The sequence below is a fragment of the Ochotona princeps genome, chromosome 11, assembly GCF_030435755.1.
Source record: "Ochotona princeps isolate mOchPri1 chromosome 11, mOchPri1.hap1, whole genome shotgun sequence".
Classification (NCBI taxonomy): domain Eukaryota; kingdom Metazoa; phylum Chordata; class Mammalia; order Lagomorpha; family Ochotonidae; genus Ochotona; species Ochotona princeps.
In genome coordinates this window covers 8,174,497-8,199,702 of record NC_080842.1, presented here as the reverse complement: position 1 = coordinate 8,199,702, position 25,206 = coordinate 8,174,497, and the positions used below count along the sequence as shown (strand labels likewise).

The window sequence follows — 25,206 nt, the reverse complement described above, 5'->3', positions numbered from 1 at the left end:
GCTGGTTGGGTGCTGCAGTCATGTCTGGCACAGGCAACCTCACCTTGGCATTCCGCATTGTGAACTGCTTTTATCGCGACTGGATCTGGCTCCACTCACACTCTGTTCCAGTGTTCGGGTTTGCCAGTGGGTGACATGAACTGATTCAGCCTGGTCCGCCCCAGTCCCTTGCCAAATGTATGCCAGTGGGACACTTTCCATGACCTCTTGGCTGTATCCTTCCATGCTTCTTGCGCTTACCTGCAGGGTCTGTGTCCTGCCAGAGGAGTTGCCCAGACTCCTCCATCAGAACCCCTCCAAGTGCCAGATTTCGCGCATACCAATGGGTCCATGAGCCAGCACTACTCAGCTTGCCTCCTGTCCTAGCAGGAACAGTGGCCTCTCCCAACTGGCCTTCAACCCATTCTGGCTCTTGCTGTTGGATGTTTCAGCCCAGCCACGGTGCATCCATACCCACATATAGTTCATCTATGGCTCAGTTGGGGTTGAGACCTAGCCTAGTCCGTCCCGCATCTACCCTGGTCCTCCAGAACACTAGAAGGTGCTGCAGTTTGGCCCGGCCTGGTGCGTCTTGTCCCAGTCCACACTCGTGCCAAGGGAGACTACAACTGTATCCTGACCAGAACGCAGCCCCATTCCAGCACATGCGTCCCATCGGTGGGAGCCTCCACCCAGCTAGGGTGTCCCTTTAGCCCCCCGACTGGGCCTATTCCCAGCCATAGATCACACACATGCCAGTGGTTGCTCTGACTCAGCTTGACACAACCCGTCACCTGTCGCGACCCCTGTACTAGATATTGTAGCTCAGCATCCGGGGCTCATGCGGACCAGTTGGTGCAAAAACCTAGCTGGGCCTGTCCTGTGGTCCATCCTGGTTTCCAATCTTATTTCTGGGCTAGGGTTTGCTCAGTGCTGCCCGGTGCACCCGTTCCATCACCTTTTCATACATTGACGAGCTGTTGGTGCAACTCTGCCCAGCCTACCTGCCACGTAGGTCCGGAAATTAAGAATGAGATCAAAAAATTATGGAAACCAATGAAAACTCAAATACAACATCCCAAACCTTGTGACACACTGCCAAAGCAGTGCTCTGTGGTATGTTCATTGCAATTGGTGCTTATGTCAAGGCCCAAGAAAGACTCCAAATAAAGGAATTAAGCATACACTTTCAAAAATTGAAAAAATAGCAACAAAATGACTGCTCTAGCAATATGAAACAAGAAATCACCAAAACAAAAGAGGATATAAACCAAATAGAACTAAAAAACACACAAAATCAATGAATCAAAAAGTTGGTTTTTTGAGGAGATAAACAAAATAGACACCCCACTGGCCTGATGACAAAGGGAAAAAAAAGAGAAAAATGAGAATTGATAGCATCAATCATGAAAGGGCAACATAACTACAGACACTGCAACCATCAAGAAAATAATTAGAAATCACTACAAAGAACTGTACTCCAACAAATCAGAAGACCACCAGGAAATGGAAAGATTCTTGGACTCCCAGCACCTACCAAAATACAGTCAAGGGCAACAGAATACCTGAGTAAACCTATAAACGAAGCAGACATCGAATCAGTGATTAAAGCTCTCCAAAGAAAGAAAAGCGCAGGTCCAGACGCTTTCACTACAAAATTCTACAAAACATTCCAAGCAGAGTTAACCCCAATTCTCTACAAGCTCTTCAAAACAATAGAAAAGGAACCAACCCTTCCAAACTCATTCCATGAAACCAACAGCACTTTAATCCCAGAACCAGATAGTTAACAGAGAAGGAAAACTACAGACTGATCTCCCTGATGAACATTGACGCTAAGATCCTCAACAAAATCCTAGCCAATAGAATTCAAAAAAAGACATCAGACAAATCATCCATCCGGACCAAGTAGGATTCATCCTGGGAATGCAGGGATGGTTCAACATATGGAAATCCATATATGTGACACATCACATCCAAAAACTGAAGAATATAAATTTTATAATAGTATCAATAGATGCAGAAAAAGCTCTCAGCAAAATCCAACACCACTTCATGCTAAAAATGCTAAATAATGTAGGCATAGAAGGAACAATCCACAACGTAATCAAAGCAATATATGAAAAAACCCACTGCCAGCATCATACTGAATGGAGAAAAACTGGATCCCTTTCCACTGAGATCTGGAACAAGGCAACAATGTCCATTCTCACCACTACTATTCAGCATAGCACTGGAAGTACTCGCAGAGGATATAAGACAAGAAAAAGAAATCAAAAGGATCCAAATGGGAAACGAAGAAGTCAAATTATCACTATTAGCAGATGACACGATCCTATACATAGAAGATCCAAGAGACTCAATACAGAGACTGCTAGAACTTCTACGAGAGTTTGGTAGAGTGGCAGGGTACAAAATAAATGAACAAAATCAACAGCCACAGTGTACACAAACAGCCCCAAGATGGACAAAGTTCTAGCCAGCATGGTAACATACAAAATAACAGAAAAGAAAATGAAGTATCTAGGAATAAACCTAACTAAAATTGTAGAAGACTGCTTTGAAAAAAACTGCAAAAAACTTAAAAGAGAAATTGAAGAAGACTTCAAAAAGAAAAGAAACATTCCTGTTCCTGGATGGGTAAAATCAATATCATCAAATGCCCATGCTACCTAAAGCAATATATACATTCAGTACAACCCAACCAAACTAACCAAAACATTCTTCATGGAACTGGAAAAAATGATACCAGGATTCATTTGGAAACACAAAAAACTACAAATAGCCAGAACCGTACTGAAGAATAGGAAGTCAACAGAAGGGATCCCAATTTCACACCTCTGGATATCCTATAGGGTAGTAGTTATCAAAACAGCCTGGAACTGGCACAAAAATAAAGAGGAGGATTAATGGAGTAGAATAGAAGCTGCAGAAGGGAACCCATATAGGTACAGCCAAATAATCTTGGACAAAAAAAGACAGATGACAATCCAAGCAAATGGGAAGGTCTCTTTAATAAACGCTGTTGCGACAATTGGCTGATAGCCTGCAGAAACAAGTTAGACCCACATCTTTCACCATACACTAAGATCAAATCTAAATGGATAAAAGACCTAAGCCTACACCCAGAAACCTTTAAAGTTTTGGGAAAAAAATGTTAGAAATACCCTGCAAGATTTAGGTGTAGGACCTGACTTCCTAAAAAAAAAATCACCAATAGCAATAGCAATCAAGAATAAAATAAACAAATGGGACTACATCAAACTAAGAAGCTTCTGTACAGCAAAAGCAACAATCAACAAAGTAAAAAAGCAACCCACAGAATGGGAGATCTTTGCACACTACATAGGTGATAGGGGGATAATCTCCAGAATATACAAAGATCTCCAGAACAACCAAAACAGACAAATCACTCTAGAAATGGGCACAGGAAATGGGCAGACATTTCACAAAGAAACAAACCCAACTGGCAAGCAAACATGAAAAAATGCTCAAGCTCCCTGGTAATAAGGGAAATCCAAGTTAAGACATCACTGAGGTACCACCTAACACCAGTAAGAACAGCTCACATACAAAAAACTTCCAACAATACTTGCTGGCGAGGATGCGAGGAAAAGGGAACCCTACTCTACTGTTGGTGGGACTGTAGACTTGTACAGCCTCTATGGAAATCAGTATGGAGAACACTCAAACAACTGAAAATCTGCATACCACATGATCCAGCAACAGCACTCCTAGAAATATATCCAAAACACCTGTTACACGAGAAACCTACATGCACTCCCATGTTCATAGCAACACAATCAATAATTGCAAAAACTTGGAAACAACCAAAATGCCCATCAACAGAAGACCAGATAAGTAAACTATGATTCATCTACTCTATGGAATATGCTCAGCTACTAAAAAAAAGCATTTCTTCATGGCCAAATGGGCCCAATTGGAAACCATTATGTTAAGGGAAATGAGCCAATCCATAAAGGTTACATACCACATGTTTGCCTTAATTTAAGATGAAATGAGGTCAATCTTCAAAATAGTGCTTGTAAATTGTGATATTTTCACACCCCCAAACAGCCAATGTCACACGCAATAAGATATTGAGATGTAACCAATGAACCAATAATCAATGAGAGACACACTGCCTGTGAACTACATCACAGAATTGGAAAGCCTGATATGCTTTTAATTACCTATGTTATTCCTCAATGGGTCAGGAGAGCAGAGAAATCTTCCACCTTCTTAGAGTGTATGAGGAACATGTTAAGTATACTCTATGAAGTTTGTAACAGGTAACTTATAGACAACAAACTCAAATCTGCATTAGACATTAGCAAAAACTATAAAGACATACAGTGGGATCCAAGAGCGATCCTGACAGGCTTTTAGCAGGAGATCATATGCACAGAGCAGGAGGGAACCCCAGAGTGAAACAGAGGGACAGGAAGAGACTTGTATCCTAACCCTGGAGATGCCCGGTAACCTCACAAATGCTTTCACCCCAGAAGCAGTGACTACCTCATCCATGACTATCTGTATGGGCACTAAGGACTATAACCAAACTACCAAGGAGACCACAGGAAATTGGAGTACCCTCGTGGCCAAGAACTCTGAAGTCAACTATTCCCTATAGGATCTCCCACACAGGATGGAAGAAACCCAGAACCGTCCTCACAGGGTCTAATAACATTGTAACAACATCCAGAAGCCCTGAGCAAGTCATCAGAAACAAGAACAGTAAACTTCCTTTGGGACTCAGGATAGGAGCTTTCTCTGTTCCTTACTTAGTTACAACTTTGGCTCGCCACCCTCTCTTGCACTGACCATCAGGGTTGCTCTGGAACCCCAAAAAGAGTATAAGAGTATAAGGAAAGCTTAGAACAGACAAGAAGAAGTCAGTTTGGACTCTCATATACCTCACTAGATAAGACACAAAAATCAGTTACTCCTCACTAAGGTTGCAGATTTCTCTGCCCACCTCTCCTAAAACTGTTCTGCTCCTCAATAGTTAACATATGGTTTGTTAGAGTTATAAGCCTGTTTGGCCTATCCTAAAATTCGCAAAGTTCAGTAAAATCACACTTGAATACTATAATTGCTAAATATAAATATGAAGGAAAAAAGACACAAGACCACTGAATAGTACCCTATAATCATTTTAGGCTTATAGCAGTCAGTTATGCACAAACTAAAATTGAGATGTCAGTGAAGTAGTTACACGATGTGGTTAAGAACTTGCATTTTCTGGGCCCGGCACCGTGGCCTAGCGGCTAAAGTTCTCACCTTGAACGCGCCGGGATCCCATATGGGCGCCGGTTCTAATCCCGGCAGCTCCACTTCCCATCCAGCTCCCTGCTTGTGGCCTGGGAAAGCAGTTGAGGACGGCCCAATGCATTGGGACACTGCACCCGTGCGGGAGACTTGGAAGAGGTTCCAGGTTCCGGCATCGGATCGGCGCGCATCGGCCCGTTGCGGCTCACTTGGGGAGTGAATCATCGGACGGAAGATCTTCCTCTCTGTCTCTCCTCCTCTGTGTATATCTGGCTGTAATAAAATGAATAAATCTTAAAAAAAAAAAAAGAACTTGCATTTTCTAACACATTGGTCACTCAGTAGCATATCAATTAACTTTATGATGTTGAAAATTCCCATGCTTCATCCTATTGTTGAATTTGTGTTGTGGCTTTTCATAGGAGGAGATGATATTCTTGCAGCTCTACTTTCAGATCAAAGATGGTCTCCCAAGGAAACTGTGGAACTTATCAATAAGATGCTGGACTCTCTGCATGGTCCATGCCCACACTGATGGAACTATGACTGGTTCTGAGCTGTACTATTGTATTAATTTGGAGGAAATCAATATGGGGAGAGGGCTTTGGGAGGAATTTGGGAAATCCCAGATCCTATGGATCTGTGTCATACAATGAAATAATAATAATAATAATAATAATAATAATAATGAAAAGCAAGCATAGGCTCATGAAAAACCGCCTTCGTATCCCCAAATTCTGAAAACTTGGGAAAATTTAAAAGGAGAAAAATCACATATCTCCATACCAAAAAGCAGTTGTTCAAGCACCACAAGGTATGGCTGTCTCTATCGCAGAGTAGGATTAATTGTGCGAGAAGTTGAGTTCAGTGAGAAGCACCACAGACACAGACTCTGGGAATGAATTCAAACCACGTGAATTCATTCATGCGCACAGTACACAAATTTGCTGCAATATGGGCTTCCACACTGGAGTGAAACTTAACTTAGCAGGTCTCCTCTGGCACAGCACATGGATTTCTATGCTGCCGGATTTACCTTCTCACCTGTAAAAGTTGGAAACACATGTACAATGGCACAATTTCTCTGCCTGTATACATCTGAAGTAAGATGCTGGGATTAACAATCATCACAGCACAATTACATCAAACAGTCGCATTTTTACTGTGTGACCTCTTTGTCGTGAAGACACTCTCATTCACACTGGGCTCTGCCTTTCTGCAGTACCTGACCCCAACACTTCTTACATAGGACATGCAGTTTGATCCCTCCCTGTGCTGATGAAAAACAGCCCATCCTTGAACTTGTAGCCCAGACATGGGAGTTCCAGATATCCCATTCCATGATATCAAACAACATGAGCACACACACTGCAGATGGACATTACATATGTGCTCCTTATTTCTATAAAAAAGGGGGGTATTGGATGTGGTGGAGAGAGAAACAACAGCTTTGCGTGACATTCTTCTCTTTGTGATGTGAGCTGCAGACCGTTGTGAGTTGTTCTGATCTGCAGCATCCCTGAAACAATCAAGGGCATCCCCAAAAAACACCACTCATGACTACAATGCTTACGGGGTGAACGGGAATCTGAGTCACATTGTGGAGTAGCATACTTGCATTACTAACAACGGCAGTGCTTATTTCGAGAAAATGTTGCGTCTCTGAAATGCTGTTTCATCAAATTCAGGAAATTAGGAAAGAATTTCGCAACACAACGGGACCAACATGTAGCTGAGGGACGGTTACTTCTCACTGTTCAAGAGAAAAGTAGGGACACCAGGTACAGATGAGGAAGGATGAGGGCTGGTTCCCGTTAGGGGCTAGGACTTTATTTGAGTTTTCCCAGTATACTGTGATAACCACAGCACAGGAAACCTCCCTTCTCCATCAACCATCAGTGTATGTCTGCAGTAAAGGAAAAGCAGCTGACCTATCCCCAGAAGAAAATGAACTTGGTGTGCTGTCCAGCTGGCTCCTTCTCAGGGATGGGTTTCACACATGCTGATGCCCGACTGCATCACCTTGGTGCCATCTTTCCCAATCTTTGGTTGAACACCTGATGCCCATACCCTGTCCACACTTTCTGCTTCTATTGGAAGAAAGTGAGGGCCTGTCCAGGACAGGCAAACAGGTTCCCTTCTCAGGGCCCTCTTCAGTTGTTGTTTTTCTGGCAGCAATGAGATTACACACATCCCAGCTCGCAGAGATGCTGACTCGCTCAAGCCTCCATCAGCCTCTTTTCTCCAAACTCCATGTTCTGAGTCACAAACTGTGCCGGTGTTCTCTGCCAGTTTTCTCTCTTGGCTGTCCACATCCCTGCTGCACTGGGCACTTACTTCATCTGGGAACCTGCTCTACGCTAAGCTATTCTGTCTGAAGGGGTTGTTTGTTTATTAGAAAGGAGTTATGGTGGAATTCGGGATGGGTTCCAACCCCTTTACAACAGGAGGTTGCTCCTGTTCTGCAGGCATTGCTGCAATTCACGTCTTCAAGCTGCTGCTTCTTGGAGTGAATAGAGTGCAGTTCCCTTCAGAAGGACATGCATGGGTGCCAGGGCCTGTGGGCTAGTTACAAGAGCCTGACTAAGACACAGCAGCATGTTTGATGGCAGTGTTGACCTATATTGGAATAGCAATGTCCCAAATAGGGGATCCAGTGGGGCAAGAGCCCAGGCAGTATAGCAGCTCAATCCTCCATAGAGTAGACCGAACAGAAGACCAGACTGAGTTGGGAGCCTGAAGCTCAAGGTAGCATCAGCACGAAGCACACAGAACATGGCACCAGGATTTGAGAATTGTAGGCACTGGGACTGCATTGGTTGCTGAAGTGAGGAAAGGGGTAATGATAGAAGTCATACTTGCTACTGCCATTGGGAAATAGAATGATATCCAGAGAAACCATACCATAAGCCTTGTACCTGAGGCACCCAGATGAAATTCTGACATATCACCCTGTTTGTCTGCTGCTACACAACCCGGGACAGTGGTTGAAATCATACCTCACCACCGACTGCCTTCCTGGAGAAAACTGTGCCAAAATTTGGTAGAGCTTGTGCCTGGAGTGTGATTTGAGTCTCTATCCCAGTGGTGCCATTCTCTGTCCCATGATCACAGCCATACATGGAAACTAGCTGGGAATAGTGAAGGATGGCCTAAAACTCATCTGGCTTTAGGAAGATAGAGATTACTCAGTGGGGAGGGAAAATGCAGAGCCAGAGAACACTATTACATAGAAAAGCCATGAAGGTGTCTTCCGGCAGCATAGGAATAATTCCATTCATCTTAGGACTGGGCTCTCATGTGTCTCCATTGATATATCTCATGGCTCCTCCTTCGGGCAGAGACACAGACTCCTCTGTGCTGTAAGAGCTGATAAAAAGGTGCAGAAGAAAACAGCACGATATTTTGGACTTTTATTATGAGTGTACACTGACAACCATTGCAGAAAACCTTCATTATCCAATATTCCACAGACCTTTGGGAAAGTCCCTTCTGTGCCATGCAGAATTGTGGAAACATGAAGCTGAACATGGTTATATGGTCCACTAGTTCTTCTCCATAGATGCGGCTGTTAGAGCTTCCACATATGCACAGGGGTCCAGTGTCCAACTGATGTTTTACTGTGCCTCAGGAATTGTTTCTTCCTTGACCGTGGTAGTTATAATATGGCGTAGGCTTGTGACTGCCCCACAGAAGAGTGCCAAAAGGAAACAGTAAATTCGAGCTAAGACCAGTCTCCAGTAAGTGATTGGTTCCATGCTACTTTTTAGTGTACGTAATCTTCTGGGAAGGGGTCCACTGTCTGAACTTCCCCCAGCACCCCTTTTCAGGCACAGTGGGGGTTCCCAACCAACGTGGCAATGGCAACTCCGCTTATTGTTGCAAACGCCTCTAAAGCTACACTTCTCAGGGACACAGTCATATTGCAGGGCAGTAACATCCCCAGAACATGTGTTATTCTGACAGAACTTTCCAGGCCCACACAGAGTTCCGGTTCTCACACGCCCTACATCAGTTGTTCCTGTCGACCGGTGCTCATCCAATCCAAAGCAGGTGTAGTTATTGTACACAGACTGATGGAATGACACATGCTCCTGCAGTTGGGGAAGGTAAAAGATGTTGATACACTGCAGCCTCCCACACATCTTGTCTTTTGCAGCACAAGGATAGAAAAGGAGGGCGGTTTGGTTTCTTGTACAATGTCCAAATCGGCTGGTGCCGAGGTTTATGGTATAGCAGTCCTCAGGACCATTCTCTGCCCTCGCACCAAAGATTTCTTTGCAGTGCACGCTGCGGTCAGTGCAGTTGCCCTTGTAGCAGTAGCCCTCCTCGGTGCACGGGGTTCCATCTTGCAAGTAAAAATCTTCAGGGCACATGGACATGGACCCAAGACAGTACTCAGGAAGGTCACATGTGTTTCTGATGGATCTACAGAGGGTTGTAGCTGGGGAGTAGGTGCAGTTTGAACAGCATTGCTGTTTATCACAGACACTTCCAGGAGTGAACTCACAGTTGCTCTGACAGCACTTACTGGCATAACACTGCTTGAAGGAACCACAATCACATAGTTCGTTTTCCTCTACTATAGAATTTCCACAACGTGTCTGGATCAAGCTTTTGTTCAAATATACCTCCGGAGTAGTTAGGTAATAGCATTGTGGATTTTCTGCATTTATAACTACATGCTGTAAATGTATAACGGAGCAGTTACTATAGGCATCTGTTATGTCAGGGTAGCGCATCATGAAACAGGTAGTCCGTCTTTGGCAGTAACATGTTGGTTGATCAAAAGCAAGACCTATTAGTCTCGACATATGATGTGTACTTAAAACAGCCAGCAAGAGATAATGTCTGCCTTTGTGACCAATAACCAAGAGGTTCTGGTCTCCGCACATGGCATACTGTATAGCTTTAATTTCAGAATCATCTGGCCTGTCTGTTGTAAGCATATTAGATACATAAGGGCGCAAATGAGTAGGATTATAGAAAGTTTGAAGATAGTGTTGATACATTGCACTGCCTGGGACACGCACATCATTCATACCTGTTGGGTCTCGCACATCATATACAGTTAGGAGAAAAATATAATAGGTAAAAGCAATACCCCGGAGAAAGCTGTCAATAACGCTAAACATATTTATCCCAAAATGGACACATTTTGTTACATTGTTGAATACACGATACATGCCATTAGAAAACTGAATGTGTCCTTTCACATGGGCCATGTGGAACAGGTAATTGAAACTGGAAATCCTGGAAGACACAGTGCCATTTCTTTCAGGGAAGAAGGAATCAAACTCTTCCTTGTGTTCCAGTGTATATGTGGGCCCTGTGGCATTGTGGTCAGCCACTATCTGAGAAACGATATGTTCAAATGTGTGGGAATCCTGGAGGGGCTTGATTTCATAGGCCAGGTCATCGAGTTTCATGACACCTTCCAGGCCCCCATAGCACGTGTTAACAGTGACTGTAGACAGAGGAATGTCCTCCAGGTAGCCCAGGTAGTGGCAGTCCATAGGGATGTAGGGGTAGTCCATCTGCAAGGCTCCTTGGTCATCCTGGGTCATCATTAGCAGATGTCTGAACCAAACAAGTTTCTTGCTCCGCACACGGATGATGTGTCTTTGGCCCCCAAAACGCAGGCTATAGGAGAGCCAGCCTGGCACCTCAACACCTTTGCCATGGTGCACCTCCTTCCTGGGAATCACCACCTCCGATGAGATATAGCGCCACACGGGACGGCCACCAGAACACTGGCTTGCATCCAGAAGTGCCAAGAGTTCAAGCACGAGGAGGGTGACCCACCTGTCTGCCAGCATCATGAATATGTATTTAAGGAGCTGGGTTAAGACAAACCTCAGAGATCCAGGTTGGAACCATCTGTTGTGGTCTCTTCTTTGTCAAGATGGACACTGACAGAGGACGAATGGCTACTCAGGCTCCTGAAGGCCTGAGTGGATTAGGTAACAGAAGCAGGGCGTGGCACGGGTGGTTCTGGGTGTGTGTCATTTAACTCTAAGTAGGAGGGTCAAAGGGCATGTGGGTGAGTGCTCCTCTGTGTGGGGGCTGGGTAGCAGACAGAAAGGGAGCTGTTTCTGCACCTAACCTGTTTGACTAGGAGAAATGTGTTTATTACATTGCAACTTCCAGTCAAAACAGAGCCATGGTTGACAACATCCTGGGTCAGATACAATGGTGAGCATTCTTTGGATGGATCTCAGTACTCAGTTTGATGTGTGGAGTAGACTTCATAACTCTCCCCTCTTGGGTGCTGAAGTTCTCTGTTCTTCTGAACAGGCATGTTGTAGTCAGCCTTGCCGTTGTGCTATGCAGAGGCAATTTGACTCTACTGGTTTCTGTGTACAAGATTTCTGTTTCTGCATGGACAGAATGTACAGGGTTCATGCTCGCCTGCACTGTGCCATCTCTGAGAACACTAGGTAATCACCTCACGTAAGATTGATTCTTCAGATACTAAATGCTGTTGCCCTATCTTTGGATGTCTCCAGTTTTGTTACTTAATGTCATACGTGCCTGTCATCCTGAAACCATTCTCCTTCTGCATGAGCTGCAGGATTGTTTTTTTTTTTTTTCTATTAGTGTCATGAATTCCCTTGATATCCTTTTTTAAAGATTTATTTATTTTTTGGAAAGGCGGATATACAGAGTATCAGAGACAAAGAAGAAGATCTTCCATCCGATGTTTCACTCCCCAAGTAACCGCAACAGTAGGAGCTGAGCCAATCCGAAGCCAGGAGCTAGGAGCTCTTCTGGGTCTCCCACACTGGTGCAGGGTCCCAAGGCTTTGTGCCATCCTCAACTGCTTTTCCAGGCCACAGGCAGGGAGCTGGATGGGAAGCAGGGCTGCCAGGATTAGAACCGGCAACCATATGGGATCCTGGTGCGTGCAAGGCAAGGACTTAAACCACTATGCTATCGCACTGAGCCTTTTCCCTTGATATTTTTGTGCAGTTTTTACTGTGTTGAAACTTCCTTGGGGTATTATGCACCTTAACATACACATATTAACTGATATAATGTTACTTCTCTCTTGAAAAATTTATTTCGTTTTCATGCAAAGGCTAATTTACAGTAAGAAGGAAACCAGGAGAGAAAGCACTTCCATCCAATGATTCACTCCACACATGACCGCAATGAATGGAGCTGAGCAGATCTGAATGCAAGAGCCAAGATCTGCTTCTGAATGTCCCACACTGTTGCAGTATCCAAATGCTTTGTGTCATCCTCCAATGCTTCTCCAATAAATAATCATGAAAATGGATCAGGTATGGAAAGACCAGGACACAAACCTGTGTCCCATTTGGATGCCATCACTTGCAGGCAGAGAATTTGCCAATTCAGCTGTTGTGTCTTCCTGAAGAATATTAATTCTTTTTTTCTTTTTATTCCTTTCCTTTTTACATATTTACATATGCATATAAATATATACACATATATTCATACACACTCATATATATATGTATATATTTCTTAATATTGTTACATAGTTGAGAGGGACATATGTCCCTGTGGTTCTCCATTCAAGGTGGAGGGTGGAGACGTGGTGGAAGAAATGTATCTTTTTTCTCCAGTATTCACAAATATAAGAGGGTGAGGGAGTCACTCCTTGCTGTCAATGACATCAGCACTCAAAGATACAGGGATAGTTTTTTGATAACTCTTTAAAGACTCCAATGTGTGGAATAATGTTCTGAGGGTGTTACCAGAGTAGCATCGATAGTTCCGAGAGGTCATTGGCTTCATGGCAGTAAGGTTGAGAAAATTTCTCCAAGGTCTGTTGCTGACCAAGTCTACTTTGGTGCATCCACAGGCCCAGGAACATGTTGCAAAGCTTGGCCAGGAGAGTGGCCCAACCTGTTTCACACTCCATCCTCTAACAAGGCAATTGACATTCTCTGCTAGCCTAGATGAGCTAGCTTCAGGTGCCATGTGTACAACTGGGTATGCTGACCATTGCACAGTCATCAGTACCTGATGAGGCATATGCACTCCAAGGTCAGACTACATATATTGTGACTACATATATTTTGGCTAGGGTTTATGTCCAAATCTCACCTGGGATGACCTTAGACTTCACTTTGTGAGTGACAGCCAGTGCAGTGTCAAGTTGGGTGTGGTTCACACTCTGTCCTAGCTCTCACACACACCAGTGAGTGCTACAGCCTTGTCTAGAGTATGGCTAGCACTCAACCCAAGCTCTCATGCTCCCCAGCAGGAGCTTCGGCCTACCGGCAGTCTCCTAAGTTCTCTTAGCAGGCCCAGGATCTCACTGGAGCATGTGACTGCTGCAGCCCTGCTTGGCATGGTCTGCACTCAGTTGTGGCTTTTGCATCTGCCAGCAAGTGCTGCAGCCTGGCCCCAACCTGCCTCCACAGAGCACTGGCTCCTAGAGTTTCAGGGAGGTTCCTGTCAAGTGAGTTCCATGATTCAGCCTGGCACAGCCCATCACTACTCTGAAATCTTTGTGAAAACCAGTAGAGGCTGCAGACCCAGAAGTGAGCAAACATGTCTCTTACGTGCAAATTCTGCCTGTAGATTACATTCCCTTACAAATGGTGAAGCCTATTTTAATCTGGGCCACCCCTAACCAGGCCATATGCATGCCAGCAGGTGCTATAGCTTTGGCCTGCCTCCTCAGGTCATAGGGTTGGAGAGTGTGAAATTTCCCCTCAGATTCATTGCTTTTTTTCAAGAAATGTGTTCTAGATGTAAAGGTTAACAAGTATATTGTAGGAGGACAAGTGATCAGATCTGTAGGAAAACAATTGATGAAAGAGAGGACGTTGAGAATCCTTGTCAATGTGGAGCCAGAGCTAGCTGCAATTCTGTGGGGGAAGGCCTCAGGAGCAACTGATACGAAAATGAACAGGCATCTCTATTATTGAACAAAAGGACTACCAATGAAATTGTTGAATAAAGCTTGAAAATTTGGTACTAGATTTTCTTCCAGTGTGTATACCTACAGTGTCAATATGCACTTAAATAGCAGAATGTTGAATTGTGACTTACAGCTAAAGAATTTCATTATTGTAATGATATGGGGCAGGGGAAGAGGAAAAGTGTGTGGGGGTAGAATGGAGTCAGAAAAGTGAAGGAACGCAAGCAATCCATATTCTGCAAAACTGTATCATGGAAAATAGTAATAACAATAAATTTTTTCTTAAGATTTTTTTTTTAATTTTATGCTACAATTCCATAGGGTCTGGGATTTCATCACCCCCCAAATTCTCACCACCCAACTGATTTTCAACAAATTATTATAATAGTATAGCCCTTCATAAGCAGTCATAAGTCCATCAGTCTAATAAGTTTTGTTGATTTTTCCAAAGAACCAGATTTTTTTTTATTTTGCTTCTTTTTGTTATTATCATTTTATGATACAGTTGCATAGGCCCTGAGATTTCCCTTATCCCCTCCCCAATACCCTCCCCCCTCACTGAGTTCCCATATATCACTGCTATAGTATAGCTCTTCATACACAGTCATATGTCCACCATTGTGGGTACGAACAATGGCAGAGAGTCCAGCATCCTATTGTCACGATAGGGTTAACAGTTTCATTGGGAGTCCATCTTTATCTAGAAGTAGAGATGCATACTGCATTGTACCCTCACATTTGGATATGATAGTCTCCATTACAAGATTACTATACATCCCCTTAAATGAAAAGTCACCAAAAAATCAACAATAGGAAGAAAAAACATTAACAGCACCATAAAGTAAAATTGCATGCTACTGAATGACTAATGTGTCACTGAAGAAATGAAAAAGAAAATCAAGAACCTTCTTGAAGAAAATGATGTTACTGTATGATCTATGAGTCACTGAAGAATTTAATCAGAAGTGTTTTGAAGAGATGAAACTAACAAAAAAACATCAAAAATCCATGAGATATAGCGTCCACTGATTGTTGGTAAAATGTGTCTCCCGTAGGCAACAAATTGATGCTTTTTGTTTTTTTAATCCAGTCTACTCATCTACAATATTTGAATCGTGATTTAAGGTGTTTACATTCAGGGTTAATATGAATGAGTGGTAATTTGGTTCTGTTATTTTAGCAATGGGTTGTTCATTGGTTTAGTCTTCTGTTGTTATTTTACTGGGATGTTCTTCGCATTTACATTTGGTTTTGGTAGGCGCTCTTCCTTTTCTGTGTCAAGAGAACATCTTTGGGTATCATTTGTAGGGCAGGTTTGAAAGAGGCATATTCTTTTCACTTTTATTTATTGTGGAAAAATTTTATTTCATTTTCAAAAACAAAGCAAAGCTTCACTGGTACATGATCCTGGGCCAACAATTTTTTGCTTTTGGAATGTTGAATGTGTTGCTCCATTCTCTTCTGGCCTGTAAAGTTTCCTGTGAGAGGTCTCCTGTGAGTTTAATTGGCATTCCTTTATATGTCAGTTGATTTTTTTTCATGTGCACGTTTAAGGGTCTTTTCCTTGTGTTCAACTGAAGAGAGCTTGATTATTATGCATCTAGGTGCAGATTGCTTTTGGTCAACCCCGTTGGGAGTTCTGTGCCCCTTCCAGGTGTTGTTTCCCAATTCTTTCTCTAGATTAGGAAAATTTTCCCTTATTATTTCATTGAATATACCTTTAATCTCAGTTTCTCTTTAGGCACCTTCTGGAACTCCCACAAATCTTATGTTTGGCCTTTTAATAGTGTCTTTCAATATTTGAATATGTTTTTTTTTAAAGATTTTATTATTATTATTGGAAAGCCGGATATACAGAGAGGAGGAGAGACAGAGAGGAAGATCTTCCATCCGATGTTTCACTCCACGAGTGAGCCGCAACCGACCGGTATGCGCCGATCCGATGCCGGGACCAGGAACCTTTTCCGGGTCTCCCACACGGGTGCAGTGTCCCAATGCATTGGGCCGTCCTCGACTGCTTTCCCAGGCCACAAGCAGGGAGCTGGATGGGAAGTGGAGCTGCCAGGATTAGAACCGGCGCCCATATGGGATCCCGGGGCTTTCAAGGCGAGGACTTTAGCCGCTAGGCCATGCCGCTGGGTCCAATACTTAAATATGTTTTTAGCCTGATCCAGCTCTGCTTCCAGCTTTTTGTTTGTTTCCCCCTGGTGACAAGAAATTTCTTCTAATTTCAAGATTCTTTTTTCTGCTTCCTTATTCTATTTTGGAGACTCCCCACTGTACTTTTAGTTTGCTCCACTATATTCTTCATTTCTGATGTATTAACTTTCATTTTATTCATTTCCAGTGTGACATATTCCTTGTATTCCTTGAATACCTGCTTTACATGCTTCTCGTTGTTGATAACAAGCTTTATAACAAGTGTTTTGAATTCTGTATCCCCCATTTTCTAAATGTTTTCCTCAGTGAACTCTGAGGTTGGCAAAGACTTTTGCTCCTTTGCAGAGGATTCTTCAGTAATATTCATTGTGCCTTTGTCTCTTCTTTTGTTCTTGGTCATTGTACTTCTGGTTATCAGATTCTCCTCCTTGGGGCAGATTTCTAAGCTCTGTCACCCACAGATCTATAATTCGATTTTACTTTTTCTGGTTGCTACATGGCTCTCTGTTTGCAGTCGCTTGCAGTCCCAACAGCGAGTTCCAGCTCTGGGTTCTTATATTAGATTTTCGCAATGGTCTCCATAGCCCCGGCTCCTGGTTCACTACTCTCCACATCCTGTGATGCTGTGCTGAGGCTGCACCATGTTTGTACAATCTTTCTCCCACTTCTGGTTGGAGTAGGTCCCAGGATTAGGGAAACACCAGGTGTCCTATATAGCTAGGTTGTTGGTGAACCTGTTGGCCATTAGATCTGAGGGCCACATGGACCTTTTTTGACCTGTAGGATGTCAAAATTGGTATTTTATTCCCTGTGGGACATGTGTAATGCACTGAGCTCAGGGAGTTCTCGCCAAGCTCAGTGCATGCACAGCTCACTGTTATCCCTGCAGTCTCAAATTCTTTGCCACACTGTAAGAAATAGTGCCTGATGTGCCACTACTAGAGTTCTTAATCAGCTGTCCATCAGATCTGAGGGCTACCTGGACCTATCTTGGGTGGAACCTATAGGATGCCATGTTGCTGCATTTCACTGAGTCAGAAATGAGTTCACTCCCAGCTCTGTGACTGTGCAGTCCTGCTCCATAGCCCCTGCCTCCTTAAACAAAATGGCACCTGTTATGATTCTAGGGGATGGACTGGGCTATGAAATCCACCCTGATCCTGCATCGCCAGTCTGGGACCTGCTGCTCTGCCTCTGCTCCTGTTCAAATCAAACAGACCAGCATGACAAGCAGTTCTTTGTCTGGATTCACCTCCCAAGCTCCCAGTAAAAGTTCTTTCCCACCTTGTTGCTGGTGGAGTGCTGGCTGCCAGTGGAGTTCTGATCACCATTCGCTGAATGCTGCTGGGTTATCAGTCACTGCAGCACTGCAAAACTGCACTGTTGTGTCCACTGCTTTCCAGTGGTACCCCTCTGCTCTTGTTCTGTCTTCTGTTTCCTGGCATGTTCCCTCTGTGCTTCACACTAGCTAATATTTCTCCATCTGTTTAAACGTGTCCTTACTCTATTCCACCATCTTGATTCTCCACAACCAGATATTTGATTCATTGATCTTGTGTACAGTTCTCTTTTTTTGGATTATTTCCTCCTTTGTTTTAGTTATTTTTTTTCCTACTAATCTTGGGATTGCTTTGCTGTTGTTTTTCTACTTCCTTAAACTGTACAGTTAGCTTATTTACTTGGTGCTTATCCAGTTTCTAACATAAGCATTGATTGAGATGAACTTTCCTCTTAACATTGACTTTATTGTGTTCCATAAATTTTGATATGTTGCGTTTATGCCTTCATCTGTTTCAAGCAAATTTTAAATTTCTCATTTGATTTCCTCTAACCTATTGCCCATTTAGTAGTGTATTATTCATCCTCCATGTGTTTGCAAGTCTTCTTGCATGTTTCAACTGCTTGGTCTCTAGTTTTACTCCATGAGGGTCTGAGAAGATGCATGATATAATTTCAATTTTTAGAAAAACTTTGCAGAAGCTTGTTTTGTGGCCTATAACATGGTCAATTCTAGAGATGCTTCCATGTACTGTTTTTTTTTTTTTAAGTGTCTTCTCTGTCTGTAAGGTGAAAGGTTTGGTAGATACATTCAATAGCACTAGTGTCTGAGTGAGTTCTCTTGTTTCCTTGCTGAGATTCTGTCTCCTTGATCTGTCCATTGATGTAAAAGAGGTATTAAAGTCCCACACTATGACTATATTGGAGTCTGTTTCTCCCTTTAATTCCATTAACGTTTGTATATTAGGTTTTACAATTCTTTGATGTAGATCATAAGCAGTCTGACTCCCATTGATTGTTGGTTCATTGGTAACTTCACAATATCTTATTGCATGTGATGCAGGCTGCTTGAGGTTGAAATAATATTACAATATACAGGTACCATTTTCCGGATTGACATTATTTCATCTTAAATTAAGGCAAACATGTGGTATCTAACCTTTTGGGATTGGCTCATTTCCCTTAACACAATGGTTTCCAGTTGGGCCCATTTGGCCACAAAAAACAGCATTGCATTTTTTTTAAATAGCTGAGTAGTATTCCATGAAGTAAATGAACCATAGCTTTCTTATCCAGTCTTCTGTTGATGGGCATTTTGGTTGCTTCCAAGTTTTTGCAAAGAATTGTAAAATCTAATATACTTTTAGTACCCCATGTTATTCCATAATGGGGAGGGAGAGCAGAGAAATCTTCCATCTCCTTAGAATGTGTGAAGAAGACGTGAAGTATAACCTATCAGGAACATAACAGGTAACTTACAGACAACAGACTCGAATCAGCTTAGACAATAGTAAAACTACAAAGACATACAGGGGGAATCAAGAGCGATCCTGACAACCTCTTAAGAGAAGGTCATATCCAGAGATGGCCTCTCCAAGAAACCGTTGAGCTTATCTGGACATTAAGATGCTGGACTTTATGCTTGGTAGATGCTTGCAATGAAAGAATCTCAACTTTATTTGAACTGTGGTAATGCAACAACGTGGAGGAATACACCATGGGGGGGAGGAATCCCAGTGATTATAAAACTGTGTCACATAATGCAATGTAATCAATAAAAAAATCATTTTAAAAAAAGAGGAGGTCATATGCATGGAGCGGGGGGTGGGGGAACCCCAGAGTGGAGCAGGTGGACAGGAGGAGGCTTGTATCCCAACCCTGGAGATTCCCAGATCCTCACCAAGAACTATCAGTATGGGCACTAAGGACTACATCCCAACTGCCAAGGAGACCACAGGGAATCAGAGTGCCTTCGGAGGCCAAGAACTCTGAGGTTACCCACCCCCATTTGGATCTACCACATGGGATGGAAGAAGCCCAAATCCTGCCTTGCAGGATCCAAGGTCATCGGAATGACAACCAGGATCCCTGGGTGGTCCACAGAAACAGAAGAACAGTAAGCTTCCTTCGGGACTAGGGAGAGGAGCTTTCTCTGGTCCTTGCTTAGTTCCAACTTTGGATCCCCACCCTCTCCTGCAATGACCATCAGGGTGGCTCTGGAGCCCCCCACACCAAAACACGCACACACACACACACACACACACACATAAATTAGAATAAATAGAGAACAACAAGGAAAGCTTAGAACCAGACAGCAAATGGTCAGCGTGGACTCACACATACCTCACTGGGTGGGACACAAAGATTAGTTACTCCTCACTAGGGTATTGAAGATTTTTCTGCACACCCCTCCTAAAACTGTTCTGCACTTCAACTGTTGACATATGCCTTGTTAGAGTTATAAGACAGTTTAGACTATCCTAAAATCTGCCAAGTTCAGCAAAATTATGCTTCAACACTATAAACTGCTAAGTACTAAAATGAAAATAGACACGAGACAGCTGAATAGTACCCTAAAGCCATTTTAAGGTGTATAGCAGCCAGTTCTGTGTATAAGCTAAAATTGAAACGTCAATGAAGTAGTCACAGGATGTGGTTAAGAACTTGCATTTTTTAACATATTGATTACTAAATACCATGTCAATTAATTCCATAATAATGTAAATCGTTTTTGATGTTATGTTGGGGCTTTTAATTGATCAGGATGATATTCTGCCAGCTCTGCCTTCAGACCAGAGTTGGTCTCCTCAAGAAACCAATGAATTTATCTAAAAAGATCTGGAGGTACTGTAGCTCATCAGATTAAGCCTCAACCTGTGGTACTAGCATTTCTTTAGGCCCTGGTTCAAGTCCTTGCTGCTCCACTTCTCATCCAGCAATTTGCAGAGGATGGCCTGGGTCCTTAGGACCCTGTACTCACACAGGAGACCCAGAAGAAGCTCCTGGCGCTTGGCTTCAGACTAGCCCAGATCTAGCCATTGTGGCCATTTGGGGAGTGAACTAGAGGCTGGAAGATCTCTTTCTCTCTTTCTCTGTAACTCTATCCTTCAAATAAAAATAGATATTTTAAAAAGAAAATACCTGGGTGGCAGGATTGAGGTGTGCATTATGGGCAACCAGTAAGCATTTCTTAGGTGTTGAAATGCTGCACAAAGGTTGGTTTTTTTTGTTTGTTTGTTTGGTTGGTTTTTTTTTTTTTTTTGCTTAATTAAAAGTAGATATATATTTTGAAAAAAAAAAAAAAAAAAAGAACAATGATGCCAAACTAAGACTTCTCAGGCAAAACCAATAACTTATTGTCAGAAATACAATATAACCCTTTGTTTAAAGTGTGTTAATTCTTTCTGCTGAAAAAAAAAATGATTGTTGGAATCCAATGAGAGGACTCAGTGGCTAAATACTCACCTTGCAAGTGTTGAGATATCACATGGGCTCCAGTTCATGACCCAACTGCTCTGCTTCTTTTCTAGTTCCCTGCTTATGGCAGAGTAAATCAATAGAGCCTTGGGATTCTGCACCTATGTGGGAGACCAGGAAGAAGGACCTGCTTCCTGGCTTCAGATGGGCTCAACTCCAGCTGTTGTAGGCAATTGGGGAGTGAACCAGTGGATGAAATATCTCTATCTCTATTCTCTGCTTAAATTTCATTTGCCTTTCCAATAAAAATAAATTAATCTTTTAAAAAATTATTGCGTAAATGATAAAACAAGACACTTCTTAAAAGTTGCATAACATATGAAAGGATATCAAATCTGGGCCACATTTTATTTCAGATTATATCTGTAAAAGACACTATTTTTCTTGGGTTTTTTTTTTACAATGTTTATTCACTTATTTATTTGAAAGGCAGTTATACACAGAGTCAAGAAACAGATATCCATGAAGCTCCCTTTGTGAGACAAGTCCCTGTATATGGCCTGGGAAAGCAATGAAGGTAGCCCAAAGTCTTGGGAACCTAAAGCTCATAGGAGACCCAGAAGAACTCCATACTCATGGATTCCAAGCCTCACAGCTCCAGTCTTTGTTCTTATTTAGGGAGGGAACAAGCAGGTAGAAGATCTCTCTCTCTCTCCTCTCTCCTTCCCTCTGTAAACCTACCTTTCCAATAAAAATATAAAGATCTTTTTAAAAAGAAGAATTAACATTATACAATATGCATACTTCCCTCAAAAGGCTTACAGGCTGGCTGTGTAACCCATAAAAATATCAAAGCCAGGGCAGAGTCCAGGTAAGTCTGAGCAGCAGCGTGGGTGTCTGGATCCCCCCAGCCACGTAGTTGTGGATAAGGGTACCCATGCTGGCCCAGATTTCCTACTGCAGGTTTTAGCTCCCCATCCACTGCTGCTATGCAGGGGGAGGGTCCTAGACTTATCCAAGCCCCAAGTCTGAAAATTTCCTCTTACCACAGTGACCTTAGTGGGGACGGATCACGGACAGCTCTGGACATGCTAAGGATTGTGGCTCTGCCCACTGCCACCATGTTGGTGGGCAAAATCCAGGTAAGTCTGAGCAATGGCCCTAGCCCCAGCCCCAGGAACCACTGCCAAGCAGTAAGCTAGTCCTGGGCTTGCTTATGCCCAAAAGTTCTCTCCCTTCATGGTAAGTACACTGTGAAGCAATAATTCAGGAGCTTGGGTTAGTCCCTAGCTTGGCACACTGCCAGCATCTTAGGCTTTTGAGCCAGCAGAGCACCAACTGGTGCCAGGCTCTGTGCACTGACCACCTGATAGCAAGCTTTGGAGTCTTGGGAATATGGAATTACTGCTTAGGGACATCCATGGAAAAGGCCACTATGCATGTAGGTAAGGAATGAATCCTGAGGGACACCAACGACAGAGCTTCTGTACTTGCAAGTAACCGAGGGGACTGAGACTTGGTGGTTTGGAGGGGAGAGTCTGAAAGATCTGTATAGACTGATGCACCAGCCCACATGAAAGTCTTGGGTTGGGCTCGTAAACATGGAATATTGCTGACTGCAACACGCCAGCCTACACAAAAGCTATGGCTGGAGGCCTGTCCGGCAGGGCTGGATCCCAGTACCTGACAGTGAGTATCAGATCAGGGGATGGGGCACATTAGACTGGGACATAACATCAACCAGCTTGCAAGAAAACCAGGTCTGGGGTTGAATTCTGTGGAGTATATGTGGGCCCAACCCTATGGAACAACTACAAGTCCTGCTGGTTAGCTTGAGAGTTGGGATGGTGGTGGGCTGAGCTAGGAGTGACCATGGAACTCACAAATACTCACTGATACTGGGATTTGGAACAAGTGGGGTATGTCCAGGCTGTAGCACCCGCATGACGACCCTAAACCAGGGTATAGGGCAGGCCAAGCCATACCAGCTCATACAAAGCCCGGGACAGATGGGCAAGGTCATGTTAGGTAAGGGTCAAGCACCAGCTGGCATGTTTGAGATCTGGGTCTGGGAGAGGCCTGAACAAGGGAACCTGGGAAACTCCCCAGTGGCTCATAAGTCCTGCTGATGAGCACATGGTTCAGACCTGGGTGTTGGGCAGGCTGGGCAGGGTAGCTCCATCCGTCAGCAAGTGTGTGAGTTGGTTTTGGAAGGGGCTGGACAAGGCAGGGCCGAACAAGCCATAACCACCTGGCAAGTGCAGAAACCAGAATGGAATGCAGGTCATGCCGGGATAGGTTGCTACACCTACTTGTTTGTATGAGCCAGGGATAAGAGCAGACTGAGCAGGGCCAGGTTGCAGCACCCACCAGTGAGAGCTGGGACTGGGGTTGGCTGGGCAAGGCCAGGCTGCAGCATCTGAAGGCAAAGACAAAAAGACAAGGAAGGGGCTGTGCCAAGCTGGGACAGAGCAACCACTGGCAGCTGGAATCAGGCCTGGTTGGGGAGCTAAGGAGATACCCTGGTTGGATTGTGGGTCTCACTGGTGAGTGCAGGGGTCAGAGTTGGAATGGCTGTATGGTCTGGAAATGGTTACAGTGCCCCTTGACACAGGTGTGGACTGGGTCTGGGGTGTGCAAGACTGGGCCAGACTCCAGCGTCCATTGGAGCTCAGGAGAACCAGGATGGGTGTAAGGTGTGCTGGGCTAGATCTCTGTCCCTGCTGAGCCATAAGTGAGCTGTGTCTGGGTATGGACCAGGTTTGGCTGGGCTTTAACTCCCAATAGTAAGAACCAGAATGGGTGGAATCAGCCAGAAAAGGCCACTATTGTGGCTAGGACAGGAGGTGGACAAAGTAGGGCTGGCCCATAGACCCACCAGTGTGCATGAGATCTGGCATTGGGAGAAGTTCTGATGGAAGAGGTTGAGAACTCCTTTTTGGGACATAGTCCTACAGGTGAGCACAAGAAACAAGAAAAGGAGTATCCATGACTAGGCCAGGGAAAGGTACCCACAGGCTTACCTTTGGCTCAGGTCTGGGGCAAGCCAGGCTGGGCCAGTTCATATCAACCACTGGCAAATCCAAGAGTCAGAACGGTGTGTGGGTCATGACAGGTTGGGCACAATCCCAGCCAGTTCACACTTGGGTCAGGACTTGGGGCTGGCTGGACTGGCTAGGCCATAATCCCCACCAGTGCAAGATGAAACTGGGTGTAGTGGGCAGGATCAGGCTGGACTACAACAACCATTACTTTGTGTAGAAGACAGGGCTGGAGACAGAACTAATCCAGCAACTGTAACAGAGAGCACATAGACCGATTAGGGCGATGGACTGTGCCGGATCCTGTATTGGCATGCACACACAAAAATCAGTCTGGGGCTTTCTGGTCTCGGCCGTAGAGGCAAAATGACGAAGGGAACGTCGTCGTTCGGGAAGCGTCGCAGCAAGACGCACACGCTGTGCCGCCGCTGCGGCTCCAAGGCCTATCACCTGCAGAAGTCCACCTGCGGCAAGCGCGGCTACCCTGCCAAGCGCAAGAGGAAGTATAACTGGAGCGCCAAGGCTAAAAGACGCAACACCACGGGGACCGGCCGGATGAGGCACCTCAAAATCGTGTACCGCAGGTTCAGACATGGACTCCGTGAAGGTACAACGCCTAAACCCAAGAGGGCAGCTGTTGCCGCATCCAGTTCATCTTGAGAAGAATTCCAACAATTAGGCAATAAATATTTTGGTTTTAAAAACAAAAAAAAAAATCAGTCTGGGATCTAAAGTTTCTTTGGAAATTCCCGCATCTGAACCACTGGATTCAGAACCCCAACCATAGAGAAAATGAGATTTCATGGTTTGACCATGGAATGCATGTGTCAGCTGGGCCTGCTTAGTGCCTTTGACAGAGCAGTGGACAGCATATCCAGGTGCACATGGAGGATATGGCAGTTCACTGGAGCCTGCAGATGACAGCTGATACCATAAAAGAGGACAGAGGACAAAACAAATCAATCAACTATCCCAGCAAAACATTGGCAGTGAATACCTGGGTAAGTGGAGATGTTAAGATGGACTATGTCAGCCAGTGGAGTCTTGAGAGATTGGATCGTGCTTGGAGTGGCAAGATCAGCAGTAATACAGAAGTGTTGAACAATCGAAACCACTTGAGGAGGACCCTCGGAGCATGCTCCACATCCAGGAACCTGGGAT

General features: G+C 44.1%; 2 protein-coding genes across 2 annotated transcripts; one reads left to right on the top strand and one right to left on the bottom strand.

Moving 5' to 3' along the window:
• Window positions 1-8,649: 8,649 nt before the first annotated feature.
• On the bottom strand, window positions 8,650-11,229 carry LOC101523548 (disintegrin and metalloproteinase domain-containing protein 21-like). Its single transcript, XM_004592740.4, has one exon. The coding sequence runs from the start codon at window positions 11,070-11,072 to the stop codon at window positions 8,868-8,870; it is 2,205 nt and encodes a 734-aa protein (XP_004592797.2). The 5' UTR covers window positions 11,073-11,229; the 3' UTR covers window positions 8,650-8,867.
• A 13,161-nt stretch (window positions 11,230-24,390) lies between these two features.
• Window positions 24,391-24,761, top strand: LOC101523792 (large ribosomal subunit protein eL37-like). Its single transcript, XM_036496920.2, has one exon. It carries the CDS (start codon window positions 24,412-24,414, stop codon window positions 24,703-24,705), a length of 294 nt encoding a protein of 97 aa, XP_036352813.2. The 5' UTR covers window positions 24,391-24,411; the 3' UTR covers window positions 24,706-24,761.
• Window positions 24,762-25,206: the final 445 nt, after the last annotated feature.